This window comes from Boleophthalmus pectinirostris, unplaced genomic scaffold (genome assembly GCF_026225935.1).
Source record: "Boleophthalmus pectinirostris isolate CB_2022bp ecotype Guang Dong unplaced genomic scaffold, ASM2622593v1 HiC_scaffold_19, whole genome shotgun sequence".
Classification (NCBI taxonomy): domain Eukaryota; kingdom Metazoa; phylum Chordata; class Actinopteri; order Gobiiformes; family Gobiidae; genus Boleophthalmus; species Boleophthalmus pectinirostris.
Genome location: NW_026571140.1, coordinates 15,513,817 through 15,535,039, shown reverse-complemented (window position 1 = coordinate 15,535,039; position 21,223 = coordinate 15,513,817). Strand labels below are relative to the sequence as shown.

Genomic DNA, 21,223 nt, shown 5'->3' with positions numbered 1-21,223 from the left:
CCAAGTTCATTGTGTATTCGTAGCATTTGCTTGACAGACAAATTAACTTAAACTGTAGCTTTACATGGACAGGAACAGGGATTTTCTGTTGTTTCGCCTTGCTATTTTTACTAAATCGGACTTAGACAAGATAGCAGATTGGCTAACAGCTAGAGCAAGGCAATATCTTTTTATATCAATAATTGAGTTTCTATGGCTGTCCCCTGTAGCAATTAAAAATATACAGTTTGTTTTTTCGCACTTCTCTATCGAAGTTATGACCACTAAGTCTTGATTATTATCATGCATACAGTATATTAAGACCAATATTTATAGCAGAGGAAAGAAAGCTATATGTCAAATAAGCAAGATTAAAAATAGAAATATGAAATGGGTATGTCAAACTGAACTGCACACCTTACTGTGGTTACCTGGAGAGGAGGAGAAGGCTAATTGATAACAGTGTTTTTTATTTCTGAAAAATGCAATAAAATCCGGGTAAGAATTTTTCCCTTCTAACTTTTAAGAAAAAAAAAAAGTTCTTGAAAAAAAACAAACAACAACTACGATGTCACCACTGAAAACATCAGAAAAAACAGTAAATGATTGTGGAGATCAAAGTGCTCTGTTTGCGCTGTTGTGCCACTTGACTAATAAGTGATATGAGGTTGAAGTTATAGGGCTCTTTATAAGAGGGAGAGTCCTGACTAACGGCTACACACACTGTTTACATACAGATTCCAATGTATGTGGTGTCCGGTCACACACTGGATTATCCGGTATACATACTATCACTATTCACTGTAGGAAAGAAAGAAAAAGAAAGAAAGAGTAACATCTTTCGGTGTAAATTGTCACACTCATGTTTATCTTTTTTTTATGATGATTGTTTCATTGATCATTAGAAGAAAGTTATTCATGTTATTAAATATGTATATTTTAATTTACTACATTATTTAAATGTATTGAAAGTCAATTATTCAAGTTTTAATATAACATTGAGTTTCAAAAAACTCACCACTATGAAAAATTCTTTATCTCTTCAGACAAAGATCACATTTTTTCAAATTCAGGACAGAAGTGAAGAGCCAAAAAACACGCAAAACTGCTATTTCAAGTTTGGAGTCAAACATTTGTTCTAAAAAAAATGCAGCATAACTCAGCGTGACCATGCCCCAGTCTCCCCAACTGTAAATGAATTACAGTTTTAAGCAATTTGTTATTTACCTATAGTTAAATGACTTTAATAAAACAAAAAAGCGCATATTTGATTCATTTATACAATATTACAAAAATTTCATCCCAAAGTAATATAACAAAGTAACTTTATTGAGGCAAAATTGTCTTAATTGCTCTGACAGTTTGAGTAGCGGAAGTGCGTCTCTCTCATAACAGAAGGTATGGTTTACCTGCAGACAGGTGGGCTGTGCAGCGATGCGGTTTGCGCACGCGCAGAGGCACCGTTCATCAGTAGGCGTACATTATAAGAGCTGGGTGGAGAGTGGAGGCTGCTTTGGTTACAGTATCTGGACCGGACCGCAGCGGCAGCCTGGAATCTGTGTGTAAGCGGGACGATGGAGGACAAAGAGAAAAGAAAGAAGGATCCTGACGCCTCTAAAGGAGACAGGGTAACTTTGAAGAAAGAAATCGGACTTCTGAGCGCATGTGCCATAATCATTGGTAAGTATGACACTTTTCTCCTCACGTTATAAAACGTTCATAAAACATCACGGCGTTTGAGGGAGATTCCGCTAACCAAAGTATACGAAAATTATCGTTGACATAATAATAAATGGTGAGGTAAGCTGTCGTGTTGTTTGTCTTCTACAAGTTATGACCTAGCAAGCAGCCTCTCTACTGTTACAGCATAACAATGGCATTGGAAATAGTTGAGCGCCGGATTTCTGAGGAAAAAGTTGGTCAAGAGTCTGGGATTTAAAACGGCTTTAACGCTAGTCTTAGTCGTTTAGTGCTATTTTTTTACTTTTCACTTGATAGGCGAATTCTTGGAGATGAAATTCAAGGTCCCGCGACAGACATAAACAGATCCCTACTGAGAGAAACAGTTGCATCAGTCTATGACAGACGCTGTGCACATGGAGATGCCGACGTGGCTGGATTAAATCAGAGCCTTCTGAAGTTCACACAAGACTCACGACAAAGCATCGCCTGCGCGGTTTGTCTGCGGACACAGACATCCCCTCATGGACAGGAGAGGACATTGATTGGATTATTTGTGGACATCTTTGTAACACTACTCGGCCCTTGTGAGCACATGCACTTACAGACGGGAAACACGCCATGTAATAATGTACCGTATGCTCTGTCAGGAAGTATGATCTTTGTGGGCTACAGTTTCTACTCCCCTTGTCACAGAAGAAGCCTCAACTCTTCAGAGTGATCTTATTCTCACACACTCACGCTCATTCAGCCAGTGATTCAACCAAGTGTAGGAGGGATGCAGAGATAATGTGAGAGACCAAGGGCTTTTCTCATTTTATCTTAAACTGTACAGGCCCATCAATAGCTTACACCACAACCGCAATAGGATGCTCAGCACTAGACCAATGAATTAGCTACTCTTATTGTATTTGTAGTGCGTGCTTTTCGTTGTGAAATAAGCAAAAAAGAATAAATAAAAGGAAAAAATACAACACTTTCTGTAAATTAGTATTTGTGCAATTTGTGTGTATTTGGCAAAAATGGCACTACTGGTTTGAGTTGTTCATATATACTATTTATCTTTTTCGTCTTACAAAAAATAACTCATAACAACGCGTAAATAAGCCATGCAGGCTTTTATTACAAAACCTTTGCCTGGCAAATCCAGACTAATATCTCTCTGTATTTTTTTATACAGATTGATATCAGTTTGTTCCCCACGCCCTCTGTCAAGCTTCAACTTTGGTCAAACATGATTGTGCAATGGGATTGGTCATTGGAGCTCATATATCATTTACAAATAAAATCTCACTTCAGATTAACAGAGGTTAATGTTTTTTAGGTCCCTGTGATATTTTGTTTTTCTTATTTTTTTCCTGGTACGCTGGACAATGCAGGTCCCTGATTGGCTAATCCATCTGTCAATCACGCAGGGAGATTTACTGATGACTCACATCTTCATGAAGTATTGAAGAAGTGTGTATTCTGGATCTCAGGCAAACAAAACCCTGTAAGTTGATGTTAACCCTCTCCAGGCAGGCGTTGCAGATTTGCAACAGCTAAATTCTAAGTACCTACTTACTCCACATCCATATTATATGAGCTTTTTTTACTCAGGAGCCTTTTTTCCCATCCATGCTGATAAACGTGGGCAATGCAGACTGTGCAAGAATGGCTACACGCAAACGGCCTGCCAGAAGTGCAAAATACTTTTTTTGTTTACAAAGGATAAAAAAGTCAGAATTGTATATTACTACCCCATATTATAATTTTCCCCAAATATCAGATTTTTCCTGATACTAAAAGTTAATTTGAGCCTGAGAGGGTTAATATGAGTCATACAGCTCTCCTGTCTCAGCTACGCAAGCTACAGTTCACCTAATCATGTTCTATTTTGTAGATGAATAAAGTATTCTTGAAAGTAAATGAAGATAAGTCTGAAAAATATGTGTTTGAATGTCAAATGCAACCTCTATACCTGAACATTGAGAGCTGAGAGTGGCTTTTGAAATGTGAGATATAAACCCTAGGCAACAATTAGCTGCTCAAAAACGTGTAATGGAGAAGGTCTCTAGGGTTATATGAAATAGGCCAGCAACATCAAATGAGATTAACTGAATTTTCAAGTTCCACCTAATTTAGTCTTTGGCCTTCCGAGTACCACCAGATCTAAATTAGGGATGAACTTGGTCTGACATTAAACTATATCAACTCTAAAATTACACTCAACAATGGACGTGGTAGTTCTAAATCATGATTTACCCAAAGGAGTGCAAAACCATTAATAAAATTGTCTCTGAATAAAACAAACTGCAATCAGAGAACCACAATAACAAAAAAAATTGAGAAGACACCCAAGTTTAAATTTCTGTAATTGATAATTTTTAAATGTCTGAATGAAGCTTGTAGCCTGCAATGCTAACCTCCATGACATAACAATTACAACAGAAGGATTATGTAAGTCCTTTGCATCCCTACACAGCCTCCACAATCAGAAGTGACAGAGATAAATGCGCCAAGTGGACCGCCCCCTTTCCAGAGCATCATTAGAGAGCACTCCAAGCTGTGTTGCTAACTGTGTGAAGTCTGTGCCTCACAGGCTGAAAGAGCCTGGCACAGTCATTATGCTGACTCTGTGTCAAAACTTATTCCAAATAAAAACATGGGACAGAGTAAAGCATAATGTGCTTAGACAGCTGCGTTTGCCTCTTAGGGGAGTTTGTTGTTGGTTTTGCTCATAGGGCGAAGACACATCATGTTGGCTGTTAGAGAGAGGTTCTGTGGAGAGTGGCCAAGCGAGACGGTATGGTGCCACTGTTTTGTTCTGTAACTGAGTAATATCATTCTACAAATGATTATGTACAATAGAAAATGTTAAGGACGGGATGTAACAGATTTGGCATTTTGGGATGTTGCCAATCAAAATCGGAGCTTCCATTTGGGACTCATCACATTCTAGAACCTGAAAGCTACCAGTTTATCCAATTGTCAATCTGCCAACCATCAGAATGTGGGTCAAAGCTCTACCAACAAAACTTGCTTTAAAATGCACGAGTTTGTTTATTGACATATGGTATTAAGGGCTGCAACTGTTCAGAATACACTACCAGTCTTTATTTGCATTGTAGATTCTCACTGAAAGCATCAAAATTATGCATGGACTCGTACGGAATGTAGTAAACAAAATATAACCTCAGTAAACTCACCTTTTGCTTTGAACCCTGGTTTACACTTTAGGCATTCCTTGACCTTGACGAGGCATGGCTGTGAAGTGAAAACCATTTCCAGATTAGTTATTAAACTTTTTTTTCTTTGGTACATAACTCCATATTTCATGTTTCATATATTTGATGTCGTCCATATGCATGTAAAATGTAGAAAGTAGTAAACAGAAAGGGAAAAAAATTAATGAGGGGTGTGTCTAAACTTTTAACTGGTGATGCAAGTCAACTAACTATTGATAACTATTGATAACTATTGAAGTAAAACATAATTCAGAGCAGGTTTGGTCTATGCTTTAATTTTAGCTGTAAGACAAGTGTTGCTGTTGAAACATTGGTTCACAACTTCATCAAAAGCTTGTTCATGTTAAATAAATACTCTCCGGTAACTTGAGAAAAAAAATAACACATTCAGCAGGTGCTTCCTTTGTATTCCAAAACAATAGTAGAAAGGTGACAGCTGCTATGTGGGCGACATCATTTACAGAAAATTAAGCTCGGGAGATTTGAAAAGCTAGAATCCTAACAAGTCCACTGGGGTCCGGACTGTGGTCTTGTTCTTCTTTGTAACCTGATTCCTTGTGTCAGCTGACCTTAAACAGCATTGTATGTGTACAGTACCATGTAAGTATGTAAAAAATTTAATGCAACTTTTGAAGTACCACAATTACCTCCACAAACACCAAAATACTCTGTCTTATTTCATAACAATTTCTAACCTTTGAGTTTAAAACTGCACAAACATGTTCTGAAATGTGAATCTTGTATAGTGTGTGCCCATTAATTTCTCAGTCTTTCTCAATGAACTTTGAACACAATCCTATTTTTAAAACATAAACTTGCCTGAAAAATTAACAGTAGATATTTTCTTCAAATCGTTCAGCTCTAGTCACTTCATTATAATGCTCGGAATAGTGGTGGTGCATTGCCATATTGCATTTTCTCATACCTTATAAATTAAATTAAATCTTATTGTTATTTTGACAGGGTTTTCAAATGTGTTTATATTTCTAGGAAACATCATTGGATCAGGAATCTTCATCTCACCCAAGGGAGTATTGGAGCATGCAGGCTCTGTGGGACTGTCTCTCATTGTGTGGGTGCTGGGAGGTGGCATCTGCGCCCTTGGGTCCATGTGCTACGCTGAGCTGGGTGTCACCATCCCCAAGTCCGGAGGGGACTACTCCTACGTGACAGAGATCTTTGGGGGGCTAGTGGGGTAAGTATCACCATAGAAGCACACATTTCTCTAGTATATTGTGTCTGGAGCTTCACGGCTTCTGTAGGGGTCTTATGACATTGTTGTGGTCACATGATCTGTCATCTGATCTGAGCACTGAGAGTCTGAGAATGTCAGCAGTGTTCTGGTGTGCGCAAACTGGAACAGTTGCGCAGACCAAAGTGACTCGGGTACAAATCCCAAGCAGCCCTTTCTTGTTTGTTAACATTTCACAATAATGGAACTAGAGCAGCAATACTTCACTATGATCTTTTTCATTGTGTGACTGGTTGCCACAACAACCAGCAAAATGGTGTCAAAGTTTGAGCCAACTCCCCACTGGTTGGTAGGAAAACAGTCAATCACCTGTGTGTTCCACCTTCGCCATTTTGATTTGATGTTTAAAACATTATTTTACTTAAAAATATAAAAGTAAATGCCTCTACAAATACATTTTTGATATAGGCTCCTACATTTTGACACTTAGAAAACAAACATTTGAAACCAAGCATTTGAGTTCCTCTCAACAGCACGTCAATCTGTAAAAGTTAAAAGGGGATTGTGTAGCTTTGTGCTAAGTGCTGTCTATGTGGTCCATTCGACTAGGGATTTACAGACAGGCAGAAAAGCACCAGCATACTGAAGTGGTGATATTGACATAGTCATGGCAACATAAAGAGCAGCTTTAACGTTACAGTAATTAAGCCTATAGGGCATGTGCTCAGTCAGGATATGTAGTGTTTTTTATTCAGTTCTATTTATTTATGTTATGAAGTTTACTGTTATCAGTAATATCATTAGTAGATAGCCATAAATCAAACTGAATCCACAGTTCAATTTTACTTTGTTAATTTTGTTACATTTTAGAAATGGCTTAGTCCTTGGTGTAGTTCAATTTTACTTTGTTAATTTTGTTACATTTTAGAAATGGCTTAGTCCTTGGTGTGGCTACTACCTGGTTTATGCAGTACCTTTTGGCCATTTAGAACTGAGCCCGTATTGTCCATTGAAGATTTCCAGGTGATTGTGACACATGGACCCTGTGGTTGTTTCTGTCTTGTTCTCCGGTAGCTTCCTGTTGTTATGGAGTGCAGTCCTGATCATGTACCCCACCACACTGGCTGTCATCGCACTCACCTTCTCAAATTACGTCCTACAGCCCGCCTTCCAGAACTGCCTCCCTCCGTTCCTCGCCACGCGACTGCTGGCCACCATCTGCATATGTGAGTCATGTGTGATTATTGTTCAGTATAAATAACTCTAGATCTGTCATATTGCCAGCCTCATAGCATAACAATTGTTAGTCTTGATCACATAAATAATATGATGAAGTATGATTTTACTTTAGCCTCCAAGCTTTGGTTTAACTTCAGGTAGGCAATGTACCATCTACATTACAAGACAGTATCGAAATAATAAAATTAGAATATCAGATCAGACATATACTATAATTCAGAATGATGTGCATTATATTAAGCAGCATGGTCTTTCAAATATGACCTATGTGTGTGCTAATTCAACCTCAGCCAGCATATTTACCTGCACAATTTAAATTCCAAAAGTCTGATTGTCGATTGATTGATTGACATTAAAGAAATTGGGTCAGTCATTTTCAGAAGGTTGCCAACACTCCCCAAAGTCTGTATCAACTTAGTTAAGTTAGTCAAATTAGTTCCCACTCATATTCAAAACTTTCCACTGGATGTTTACGCTGATGTATTTTTGGATGGGTTGGTAAAGTTAACTATGGTAACACGTTTTCACGGTGGACAACAGTAAATACAAAAATGTTACTAGATGGCTTCGAGAGGTGTGGCTGATAAACATCTCCTTTTCACTCTTCAGCTTTGAAAAATGACGGACGAGCAAACTGTTTTTTCTTATTGTATGCTAAATTGACCTCTAGGAGCTTTTAACCATGTTAAATAGTCTTCCCTCTCATTTACCCACTCCAAGTGGCATTTAGCGCGATTCATTTATTCTCCTGCACTTAGGGTGCATTATGTGCAATATAGCCATTTTGACACAAAAATCCACTGCTTGCTACAGTGAACTTTAACAATCCATAGGCAGGGTCAAAAGCCTGGTCAGGCAGTGCAGTACTTTGTTGTCATATGTGACATTTATAGTGACATACTATAAAAGGGCAGGCAGAAAGAAGCACCACAATGCTCAAAATATTAAATAATTACAGGTGTCATAGAATGAGATACTAGTAGATATTTGACTAAAGCATAATATTTCTTCTTTAATGTTAAGAATATGATGTAAAAAGGTAGTATATGATTACCCTTGTGCACTGTGTAACTTTTGTAGTAGGAATCATCCTTGTGCTTGTCTCCACATGTTATTCCTTTGCCTGGGATGTTCCACAGTATTCCACAAAACACATCTATCTTACAATTATTAAATTACAGGTTTTTTTTGTGCTAAGAGAGACATGTTGAAAACCATACATTCTTACTTTTAGTGATCAATTAGCCTGGAGGCATCACTTGCTGCTGTAGATCACTTTAATGCACAACATTTCAGGCAAAGCAATAACTTCTCCATGTACTCTCCACCAGAAAAGTTACATAGTGCACCTTTAAATAGCCAGTGATATTCTTATGCGGAGTGTGCATGCTTCTGATAGAGCACAGCCAGTTTGTTCTTGTCTGAACTGGATGCAAAGGCAAAGGTATGGTCAGGGGGGTGTGTCTCTTTAGCATGTGCAGGGTTACCATTAGCACATCATCTGACTATTTTTGGCCTCATCCCTCGACTGCTTTCGAGGCCAGGGTGAAGCAGAGAGGTACTAAGTGTGGCTGTTTGTATTACAGAGCATGAAGCAAGTTGACATTGTATTTGTGTTAGACTGGTACATAAAATTTAAACAGTAATTAGCAGGTGTGACTACTGTTATGTCTGAGGTTTTTTTAAATGTAGTGTGCCTTTTAACTCTGGACTATGAGTCTGTAATAAAGTCTTGATGGTGATGACAGGGTTCATTGTTTGATTGTAGCAATGGCTGCCCATAAGTACTATTAGAAAGGGACTAGGCAGGTCAGCTAAGTTATACATTGATAAGGGTATTGTGTTGGCTATTCCTATTGAGTAGGCTATCCCTAACATGTTGGTTGTGAATTGAAAGTTTTATATATTCATTAATATAGATGCAAAGTTAGTCAAGCATTTTGAATAAGGGTTCAATGATAAATTAAAATGTGAACTTTTCTCACTAATGCTGTGATTACATTAGTGATTAAAAAGGCCTATTCAAATACATTTTCAAATGTGAACAGAGAATGTTTGAGATGTTGCTTTTGCTTCACGATTTAAAGCTACAAATACCACATGTTTGGTCCACAAGGTCATGTATGCATGTATACATGTATGCATGATGCAGTAACAAATATTATACCATGTGACTTCACTTCCTCTTTGTTTCTGCATTGTTAGTTCCGGTCTGATTTCTAAAAGCACATGTAAAGACATACTATGATCCCCTATGATCAACACTGTCTTGAGGTTGCATCATTCTTACTCACAGGAATTTTCTCAGAGGAAGGAGGAGGAAGGAGGTTGTCCGTTGTGCCCAAAGCAGATTGCTTGTAAAAATGTGCAGAACTAGGGTAGTAGTAGGGTTGCAAAAAATAGTAGCAACTTTTCATGGATATTTTTAGAGTGATGATAATAATCTTGATAATTATCAGAACTTAGACCACATGGTAAAATATTAAAATTAAACTGTAGTATATGGAAATTGTTTTTAAAATATCTTTGTCCAGGATTAGTACTGAGTAGTTTTCCAAATTGATTTTGAAATTTTAGAAACTTGACTTGGGCTGATGTCTCCCTCAGATGAAGGAAGAGCTTGTATTCTATCCTGACCTCCATCAATTATGGTATTTTTATTGGAAACATACAAAAGCCTCAGATCAAGGTTCATTATCCCACTATATTTATCCAACCTGCCCCTCCATCCAATTTATAAATTATCAGTTAAGAATGTAAAAGTGGTAAGAAATGTATAGTTATAGTTTAAGTTATAGTAAGTGCAATAACTGCATAGGATCCTATATGAATTCACTGCTGTATATGACTCCCACAGCTTTTGGAGTTGTCTTAGACTGCATGTCAGGCCAGTCATGTGCATGGCGAGGTCATTCCTTGTGTGTGCAGTGTCCACATGCTGTCCATGTTAGACTGTGCCCAAACATACGCGTGTGTATGAGGCAGCAAACCAGTCCGCTCCAGTCAAGGGCCGTCCATCTTCCAGGAATAGGAGAGGGAGCCTGGGCCAACCCATAGCAGCAAAGTCATGCAGCAGGAGGGACAGGACACACTAGAATATACTCAGCAGTTGCCACCCCCACCTGATGTTTTCAAATGCCAGTTTTTATTTGTCACACTATATGTGCGATTGTGCAATGCATGAGTTTTATCTTACATTGAAGGCATTGGACGATATTGAGATTTTGGGTGACATTTATCATGGTCAAAATACAAAAACATTCTGAAAGTATAATGGTGATTAAAGGGCCGATATTGCACTATTTTCTGACCTATGTTGTAATGTTGTTTTCTGATAAAAAACATACCTGGAGTTGTGTTTTGTTTCATTTATACACGTTTAACACACAAACACTGCATATTTAGGCAGAGTTCTTCTGTCAAACAGAAAGCATCCTGTTCCACCACGTGGTAATACAGGAAGTGCTCCACTGTGTTTTCAAACTTCTTACACCTTCAGTAGAATCATTTGATAATTTCAGCCAATTTCTGTTGAACTAAAGGTAAAAGGTAACCATTAACTTGAAAACTACTGTTTCATGACATCACAAGGTGGAATGGAGTAATTTGAACTTTGCAGATCAAATCTGGATCTGGATGAAACTTGGCCTAGTGGCGTCAAGCTGCTTGTCTCCATGAAGATGACATACTGTTGACCTTTCCAGGCATAAAATTAATATCTCTAGAATGTTAAACAAAGTATGTTTAAACATGCCTTGTTAGAACCTAACTGCCCTTGTATTACAGTGGGCAATATGCCAAAAAATTAATATCACAATTAATGTTTTCTTAGTATCTAACTAAAGCTATCTGCTGTTTCTGAAAGTTTACTCCTCACTGTGATTGGTTAAATCCACCTGTCACTCACTGAGAGAATGATGGAGGGTGACCAGTAGGAGGTGTGGGTGGGGAACAGTGTCTGTAATTGACCGTATAGCTCTATAAAACAGAAAAGCAGGGAATTAAGTAATGGATTTCACCAAAATAGCATATTGTTACAGGGGTAAGATCATGATTTGATTTTTATCACTATATTGCCCAGCCTACCTTGTATAAACAACACATATCCAACTAATTTACAAGTTAGAAAAGGGGCAGTTTTATCCACAGCTGGTGTGTACGGCAGCTCTAAGATTGACTTTCAGTTCATTCATACAGCAAATATTGACATTTTACTGACAATCCGCTTAATTCTATCAAGCTAATGGACTTCTTCATTATGAAACATGTGACCCGGCCGAGGGAATTCCAGCATGCTTATTATGTGCATTCTTTTCCTCTTACATTGTAGGTCAGAGAGATTGTGCAGCCATAGAGGGGGCCGATAGCAGTGTACAAGTGGCAGGCTTAGAATGAATAGTAACTCTATGCGAAAAGTGGTCAGATGGATTCAATTTGATGTCCCTCATAAACTGCACCAGGGTGGTGCAATACTGTTCGTGCATTAGTGAATCTAGCACACAGCATCGGGCCATTCAGAAGAACAGTGTGTAGGCAATTAGAGGCATACTGTAGCAATTTCAGACACTTATAAAACTCAATAAAAAATCAAAAACATAATTAATAATAGATATCAGATGTTTATGCAAGGTTGCAATAAACAGAAAAGCAATAACATTAGCAATCTCATGAGATCGCCACAGGGTACAACCTTACTAAAAGGGATTTAAAGGAGATTTAGGTAAAATCTTTTCATGAGCCATGTTATGACAATGTTCCATTCTCATTATCTTACTCAAAGTTGTATTTCGACTGAATTATACATGTTTGAGTAATCCTGAATTCAGCGCTTATTATATAACTTATATTATTACTTAAAGGTCCCATTTTAAACAAAATTTGCTTGGCTTTTAGCTTTTAGCCATGTTATAATGCTGTTACCTCATCAACAACGTACCTAGTACAAAGTTGTCTTTAGTTTGAGTAACCCTATATTATGAGTCATCTCCAAAGCTCTAAATGCTCTGTTTCAGCTTGTGATGTCATGAAGCAATAGTTCATCAACGGCTACCTTTTACCTTTAGTTCAGTAGAGATTCCAGGTTTGAAATGATCTAAATGGGTCTAATGAAGGTATACGAAGTTCAACAATACAGTGTAGCGCTTTCTTTATTACTGCATGACATCACAAGGTGGAAGAGAGTGTTTTCAATTTGAGAGAAGAAATCCACATAAATTTGCAGGATTTGTGTGTTAAATGTGTGAATAAAACAAAACACAACTCCGGATATATATTTTTGATGAGGCAACAACTATAGACCTATATATAGATCAGAAAATAGCAAAATATAAGCTCTTAATAGTAAATACCCATAAAAGGCATAATAACACTTGTCTACAACACATACATAAGACTATAATGGTGCATATGCAAACAACGAAAAGTGTCCTAAAGAAACTTCTGACTGACCATTGGGTGAGCCTGGTTGTGTGCCATTGCCAATTTAGCCTTGTTTGTTTTAGGTTGTAGTGAGCTCCTTTATTATTTATTTGGTAAAGCTCTTTAAGTGAAAGGAGGCATAAAGTGGCCTCCGCCTGCGCTAATGTTAGACTTCACTGAATAACTTAAGAGGGACTAGGTATAACATGTTCAAGACAAATACGATTGTTTCCTAAACCAATAAATAGCAAACATTGTATAGATGATAATTAAAAGTAATGTACCAGGTGTATTACTGCTAAGCTTTATGGGAAATAAGTAGCAGCTGGAGGTGTGGCTGATGTTAAAAGCGCAACATAAATTACACTGCAGTTTGGCTCCTGACTTTATGAAGAGCAGTCATTAGTTAGTATTCAAGTGCTGGTGCTCAATGGCACACAGATTTACCTGGGCTGTCATGCATAAAGTCCGCTGGCACCTCCTTCCTGTCCGGACGTATACAGGCCAGAGCAGGGGGAGAGCTGCTGTTCTGGGGCAGAGGAAATGTGTCGCAGTGTAATTGACTATAAAACTTAAAAGCATTAAAGGGGAGAGGAAGCTGTGCCCAGTGCCACCAAAACATCCTGCCAACTATTCTCATGTGTGTCTGCGTGTATGTGTGTGTGTGTGTGTCTCTGTGTGTGTGTGGTTGTATGGCCAGAGCCAGCGGAAGCAGTTTGTCCAGATTGTGTGGTGGGAGGGACGCCTGCCCCAGTGATGGATGACACAGTATTTAAAAGCCCGGGCCAACACACACATACCAGCACACACACACTTTATCATGAACCTAATGGTTTACTTCTATATTTCATGAAACATTGAAATGAATGAATGAAAATGAATTTAGATGCTTGTTTGATGAAAGGCAGAAATTATTAAATGGTACATGTTTTCATTGACTGAATTTATGACAGAAATATGATTTTCACCTGTGTTGCAAGACAGAATACAAGTTCACATTATTTTCATTATAGTGCAAGTGAAAGTAAACTAAAAATTTGCTATTTTTAGCAGTATATGTATATGTATACATATACAGACTTATTATACACACAATTATAACTACTATTACAATTAATTATCAATTAAGTAGGTACTATAACCAAATATTACAAACATTTTGCCATTTAAACTTGAAATGGAGAGGGTAAGAACATTTTAAGAAGTTATTTGTTTTGTGGTTTAGTTTGTAACCATGTGTTACCTTGCGCTGTACATTTATTCAAATAATACCATATAAAATATTGTTGTTGCATATGACATGTACAGTATATCAAGGATTACTATATAAGTTTTATCATTTTAGATTTCCCAGTGCAACTAATGTACTATATGCTGCAATCTATGGGATCCTAGAGCTGATGTCTCTTACAATGAATGTATGAATTAATTTCCAAGTCTATAAAATGGACTTTGTAAAAAAGTGGAAATTATATGGCTGTCAATTAATATGCGATTAAAAGTTCACTGTTGCTTTTCTGTCCTTGGTGTATAATAAATGCATTTTTCTTTTGCAGTATTTCTGACCTGGGTGAACTGCTCCAGTGTGAGATGGGCCACCAGGATCCAGGATGTGTTCACAGTCGGAAAACTACTGGCTCTGGTCCTCATTATCATAGTGGGACTGGTGCAGATCTGCAGAGGTACAGTATGTGCATAAGTTTTAGCTTGTCATGATCATATATATTTCAGTTACGTCAGCAGAATTAATCACATTTTTATTAAGAGTCATTTCTAATAATCAATCATCACTTTAGTTTTTTTAATGGAGAAGTCAGTAATAGTCCAGGCAAAGTAGCATTTTCCGTCAGACTAATTGTAATTTAAGTTAATTGTAAGTTTGTTTTTCATCTTAGATTATTTCTGTGAGGTGTCCAGAACAACATGCTAAAAGTCCTTAGAAATCCTAATTGAGGAAATTTGTTAAATTTTCATCAATCTGAGAAATGTGTCAATATAGCTAGGCAACAAAACACCCCAATGGGGTTATATTTTTCCTTTACTCCTATCAAAATGAAACTTTACACTATGAAAGTAACCATGAAAAGCAATATTTTTTGTATTACAAGTTTCTTTGAAAGTGAATTTAAATATGCAAATGAGCTATATACTAATTGAATATAGGCTACCTAAAATATAGCTGCTTTTTATTTATATACGTTTCTTGGAAAAATCTATTTTAAATATGCAAATGAGCTCAACACTAGGCCCAAGTGACTTATGGCCAAGAACCATAAAGTCACGAGCAGAAAAAACAGTAGCCAAATAACTATGTCCATGATCATTCAATCCTAAAAGGACCACTTCCTTAACAATAAGGAAAACAGACAACAGTTCTTGGTTTGTCTCAGTGATAAACTTGAGCAGGCTAGGTGTATCACAGACCATGCAAAGAACGATGCAGATGTGCTCATTGTCCAAACTGCCATTGCCTCTGCCAGAACAAAAGACACAGTCTTAGTAGGTGATGACACAGACTTTTACTCTTGTTGCAACATGCTGATCTAAATGCACAGGAGCTGTTTTTGTCATCAGAACCAAACAAAGCAACAAAAACAAGAAAGATACGGTGTATAAAGCAGACGAAAGAGTTACTGGATCCCAAGGTGTGTGACAATCTCCTCTTTATCCATGCCATATTAGGCTGTGTTTCTACATCTTGTGTATTTGGCATTGGAAAGGGAATGTCACAGGAAAATGTGGGGAAAGGCATCATCATTGCTACAAGTGAAAAAGCTCTAGTATCACTGTATGGAGGCAAAAAAGATGAATCTCTGGATATACTGAGATACAGATGATTCTTTGATAAAGTAACTCAGAACTCATCTCCAGAGGAACCTAAAACTCTCCCCCCAACGTCAACCGCTGCAAAGTTCCATAGTCTTCAGGTCTTTTAACAAATGATGGAATGGAAAAGGGGACCATATGGACCCAAAAGACAGGGGTTGGGATGTTTTGGATGGGAGATTTATGCCAATAATGACCAATCAGCCTGCAGCATCACCATAGATACTAGAAGTGGTTTGCTGTAATTGCAAGAAAGACTGCAGCAAAAAAAAAAATGCACATGCAAAAAACATGACTGCACTGACATTTGTGGAGAATGGTGTGGTACTAGCTGCATAAACTCACAATTGTCTGATTTATCAGATGAATATGAAGAACTAAGCAGAACAATCCAGGAACTGATTTAGGGGGTATTAGAACCAAGAGCCACAGAGAGGAGGTTGAGGATCCAGGTTTGAAAAAAAAAAAAAAAAACTGTTGTTGCTGCTTTGTCGAGGTGGGGAGGCTTGTGTGCCTCTGTGACCCTGAAGAGTTTACCGGCGGGGGTTATTCCCCAGGTATTACCAAGCCAGGCATTTTTCAGGTTAGCAGCCAGTCTAAAAGCAGCAGTAAGTCCTTTAGACCTTTTTGACTGATGCTTTTATACTGTTTGCTAGCTTTTGAGCCCTGTCCTTAAGCACCTGTTCAGAATTTTTCATTAAAAAGTTCTCACTTTTTCTGTGTTTTGAAGAAATTTAACTATTTTATACATTATATGCCAATGTTTTTTACGCTGTATTTTTTATCTGTAGGAGAATAATATTTAACTATTTTTTATTTGTTCTTAATAAGACAATCGTGTTTTGTTTTGTTTTTTGCAATATTGACCAGTAATTATTTCTATAATTTCTTTGATAGTCTATTGAAAGTTTAGGTGCAAAATTATGTAAATACTTGTGTAAATAATTGTGTTTCTCCTTTCAACAACAAATGACTTTTAAGCAAGTAAGACTTTCTGTCTGTCTCCATGGTGACTTCGGCTTGCTTTTTGGCAAAACAGTATCACTAAATCTGTTCAGTGTTTTTTAAATGTTTTTTTCCTAAAACCATTAAACTGTAATAGTATTGTGATTTAGGAGTGGAAAGGTTGTTTTATCAGTCCTGAATGAACCAAGAAAACATCCAAAATTGAATTCAAAACACCAAGTCATTATTTAATATTACAGTGCATCAGTATTTCTGCCATCTTTCTTTATGTGATATGTGCATTCATTATTTACATTTGGGCATGGCATTTTCGAATACTAGTTTCATTCCATAATACAGTGTGCAATTGCTTTTCCCCTCTACCACTGGATTTATGAACGCAACAGAGCTTAATTGACGAATACACAGATTCACTTGTTTTTGCACCATTGGATATTTTTTATATTTAGATTAAATATATGAAATATTAACTATTTTATTTTACTCTATACAGTGCCCTAGACAAATTACACATAGATTTGTTGTTGCTAACGTAATGTCCCTGTTTTCCTTGTAGGTTACTATGATGTACTGCGACCAAGTGTGGCTTTTGAGTTCAGTGGGCAGCCCTCTGTTGGAGAGATAGCACTGGCTTTCCTCCAAGCCTCATTTGCTTACAGTGGCTGGAATTTCCTCAACTACGTCACAGAGGAGGTGGTGGAGCCACGCAAGTACGTAGCATAAATTCACTGTAAATATTATGCACTGCATCAAATCTGTGATAACATTTTATCTTTTCAGAAACCTGCCCCGGGCTATCTACATCTCCATTCCACTGGTGACGCTGGTTTACACCATGACAAATATTGCTTATTTCTCCTCCATGACGCCTCAGGAGCTGCTGGCCTCTAATGCTGTGGCAGTGGTGAGATAGCTTTTGTTCACAAGAGCAAACAAACTGCTCAGATAGTGTGGACCCTTTATACATTGTTTTAATGTTTATGAAAACAAAGAAGTAAATTGAAAGATTTATTAAGTAGCAAAAGTCACAATTTTACATACATTTGGTTTGAATAGTTTGTTTATTTATTTTGCTTAATGTGGCTGTGTATTCAGTCAATAATAACAATTGTGCTTGTTCTCACAGACATTTGGGGAAAAGCTGCTCGGCATGTTTTCATGGGTTATGCCAATTTCTGTGGCCCTATCCACATTTGGAGGAATCAATGGATACCTCTTTACCTCTTCCAGGTCAACACTTTTTTCTTAAATTAAGAACAACAACATAATTGGTTTGTATGCTGTCAAATATGTCAGTTATGTGTATTTTAAAGCACAAAATCTTCCTTGAATATGTTAAAACTAGTTATTTTTTATTCAGTCTTTGATAGTGATATTTGTTCAAGTTTGGGTTTAAAGTATGAAGTGATTCTGATGTTTGCACTTTCAGGCCCTTTGGTGATAATAATGGAAGGTAGTGACTTGTTAGAACAAGTATGTAATGTATTCTATGTTACAGGTTATGCTTCTCTGGGGCCAGAGAAGGTCATTTGCCTTACCTGTTGGCTATGATCCATCTGAAAAACTGCACTCCTATACCTGCTCTGTTAGTCTGTGTGAGTGTAACTGTGCACTATGCCAAGTCTCTTTGAGAGCTTTGAGTCCTCACATGTGCTTTCTCCTCTGCAGTGTGCAGCCACCATACTGATCCTGTGCATAGGTGAAACACACAACCTCATCAACTATGTGTCCTTTATCAACTACCTGTCTTATGGAGTAACCATTGCTGGCCTCCTATACCTACGAAAAACAAGACCCAATTTGCATCGTCCTATAAAGGTATACAAAATGCTCAAGGGTTTGGTCACAGCACACATGCCTGGCTCTGTGCTGGTCTGAGCATCATTTCCCATGGACAGTCGATAAACTTTAAGGACCAAGAATTCTCCAAGAATATTACAAAGCTGGTGGATTACATAATGAAAAGACGAGGCAGTCAGCCCACCACATTTCTGTAAAACGTAACAGGATGATGCAATACAAGGCACAAATTGGTCCTCCAATGCGTGTCATACTATCTGTTCAAATGTATCCACAGACTCTTCTCATGTGTATATATATAGTTATATTTAATATTTTATACTAGCATTGGGCAGTGTATACAGAATAATTTTAGGTATAAGGATAGACTGATATATGTAGCAGAAGCAGAGCATTCAGCATCTATGAATGACAGATGTCTTTATCAAAATGTTTCCATATTGTTTGAACTGAAAACTTTAGTTAGATGTACATGGTAGAACTGAACTCGGTGACTGTGTCTCTATGGTATGTGTGTCCCCAATGACGCTGTACATTTGTGCTTTAAATAGAATCTTTGACAGTGTGCCTTTGAAAGGAGTAGCAGGTGATCAACATGACCCCATATAAACATTATGACATTTGACCTGACAATTGTCTCATAATTGTAACCATCAACAGCATAAATAATCATTAAAATAAAATAATAAAAAATGTATGAGATCAGAGGATATCAGGACCCTACTACTAATACAAATCTACACTCTGTGTTTCCACTGTATTCTTTTTATGCTATTCAGTGGTATTATTGAAACAAGATCAAAACTTATATCACAATATGCACCAAGTCGCTGCTAAAGTCTGGTATACTGTGACTGTGCATAATGCATTATGGATATCACATTTTACAGCTTGAGACAACACCTATTATGCTTTACAATACATCTTTATCTTCCTTGTGTGTTGTTCAGGTGAGTGTGCTGATCCCCATTGCGTACCTGCTCTTCTGGGCCGTGCTGCTGTGCTTCAGCCTCTACTCAGAGCCTGTGGTGTGTGGTCTGGGCATGGTCATCATGCTGACCGGGGTCCCTGTCTACTTCCTGGGAGTTCACTGGAAAAACAAACCAAAATGGATTTACACAGCAGTTGGTGCGTGTCTTTGGTTATGCTAATACATATGCAGGTTATATGGACAATTGATGACCCTTTTTCGTTGTTTTACAGAGAAAGTGACGTATGTGGGCCAAAAGATTTGTTATGTCGTATTTCCTCAGGAAGACCCCTTAGAGACTGAACCCCTCACTTCCTCTAAAGGGGATTGAGCGCTGTACAATTTGACCTTTGCTTCCACTTTTTGGACAATCTCTCCTTTTATAGATAAACTAGTGTATCCTCTCTTTGATGGAAGCAGTAGTGAAGCAGCCTATGAAGAAAGGGTACTTTGAAGTATTTGTATCAAGCTGTCGCCACACCAGCATGCCAACTGTATTTTTTATTTTTTACTGCCACAACCTCTCAAAGAACTATCTGCTGTTTTCCAGGTTCACTCCTATGATTCCCTTTTATGACTTTTAACTTGGGTTTGACCTGGGCTAATGTGCCTTATTAGATATCTATGTTGCTATGATGTCCTGGGTCGTGCGGGTATTTTGCAAGCCATTTCTGCACATAACACTACCTTTCTATTATGGTTGCTACCTTATGCTGTTCTTTGCTAATGACTTTGTAATTAATGTGCATTTGCTTGTCCATTACTTCTTATTTAGCTTTTTTCCTTTCTCCTCTTCAAATATGCAAGGTGCCTTCTTAAAGATCTGACAGTTTTCTCGAAAGTATTCAAAGTGGTGAAAGAATGAAGGCATGTTGCTGCTTGTTATTCTGGGGAACTTAAGCGCTGTTTTACAAATACCTGGAAGGTGATTCGTTGTTATTAAGTAGAATCCTACTTAATAAATCCCTGTGCTTAACTTATCTGGAAAGATAAGATCCATAATCTAAGTAATTTTGGAAGGGTATTGTACAAGTTAACGCCCTTGATACTATGTGTGCTTGAAGTGTTTGCTAGTTTTTAGTGCCCAACCTCATTTTTATCTCAGGCAACCTTACTTGATATAATATTGTTTAGTGCCTTATATTTAACATATGCAATAATGCAAACATCTACAGTTGACTATTCAAAAATGCATTCAGTTTATGTAAGATTAAGAGTTTAAGGTGACCTGTTTATTCTTATACCAATCTAACATAAAGAAATGACACAATCTGCTGTCTGAAAGTAAGGAGCTGATATCAGTTATTGCTTAATATTCTAATTATTGCCAATTCTGTCAACAGTTAACACGAACAAGCAATCAGAGCCACAATGGCTGAATCATACTGACTGGGACCTAACTGCTTATGTGCGTAGGCCATGACTGCTGTTCCTTGTGTAAACCACTTTTGCTACTAAGTATTCACTGAAAAACTTCAAACAAATGCGACAACTCTATATTTGCCATCTGTTAAGTGCTTTTATAAAGAAATATATATTAACCTTTCTTGCTAACGAATGTTATCTCAGCTGATGTCTCTTTAGTGCTTGCATGAATAAAATATATATTGTTTTATAACAGGTAATATATTGAAAGGAAGATTTTTTTTTTGTCAAGAAGCTACATTATTCTCTTGGTCTGCTGCTGGAGTTTATTTTTGTAAAAAGATGCACACAGTACTATCTGTGTCCCCAGGTACCTCAATCTACACCAGATTGTAAATAAACTGTACAGAGAACTAAGAACTACATTCCTCTGTATTTTGTGATATCTGTACATACTGGATAACAATACAGTAGTTGAAGGTAATAAAAACTCAATTTCAACATTTCTTGAGTAGAGTATTTTCATTCATTGAAACATACTGTAACAGAAATTATGTTTAT

At 37.4% G+C, this 21,223-nt stretch overlaps 1 protein-coding gene across 1 annotated transcript; it reads left to right on the top strand.

Annotated features, from left to right (window-relative positions):
* The first annotated feature begins 1,465 nt into the window (after positions 1 to 1,465).
* Positions 1,466 to 21,165, top strand: slc7a10a (solute carrier family 7 member 10a). Its single transcript, XM_020941344.2, has 11 exons — positions 1,466 to 1,659; positions 5,877 to 6,081; positions 7,153 to 7,304; positions 14,292 to 14,417; positions 17,084 to 17,237; positions 17,308 to 17,431; positions 17,654 to 17,757; positions 18,026 to 18,122; positions 18,196 to 18,345; positions 19,278 to 19,455; positions 19,531 to 21,165. Exons 1-11 carry the CDS (start codon positions 1,554 to 1,556, stop codon positions 19,626 to 19,628), a joined length of 1,494 nt encoding a protein of 497 aa, XP_020797003.1. The 5' UTR covers positions 1,466 to 1,553; the 3' UTR covers positions 19,629 to 21,165.
* Positions 21,166 to 21,223: the final 58 nt, after the last annotated feature.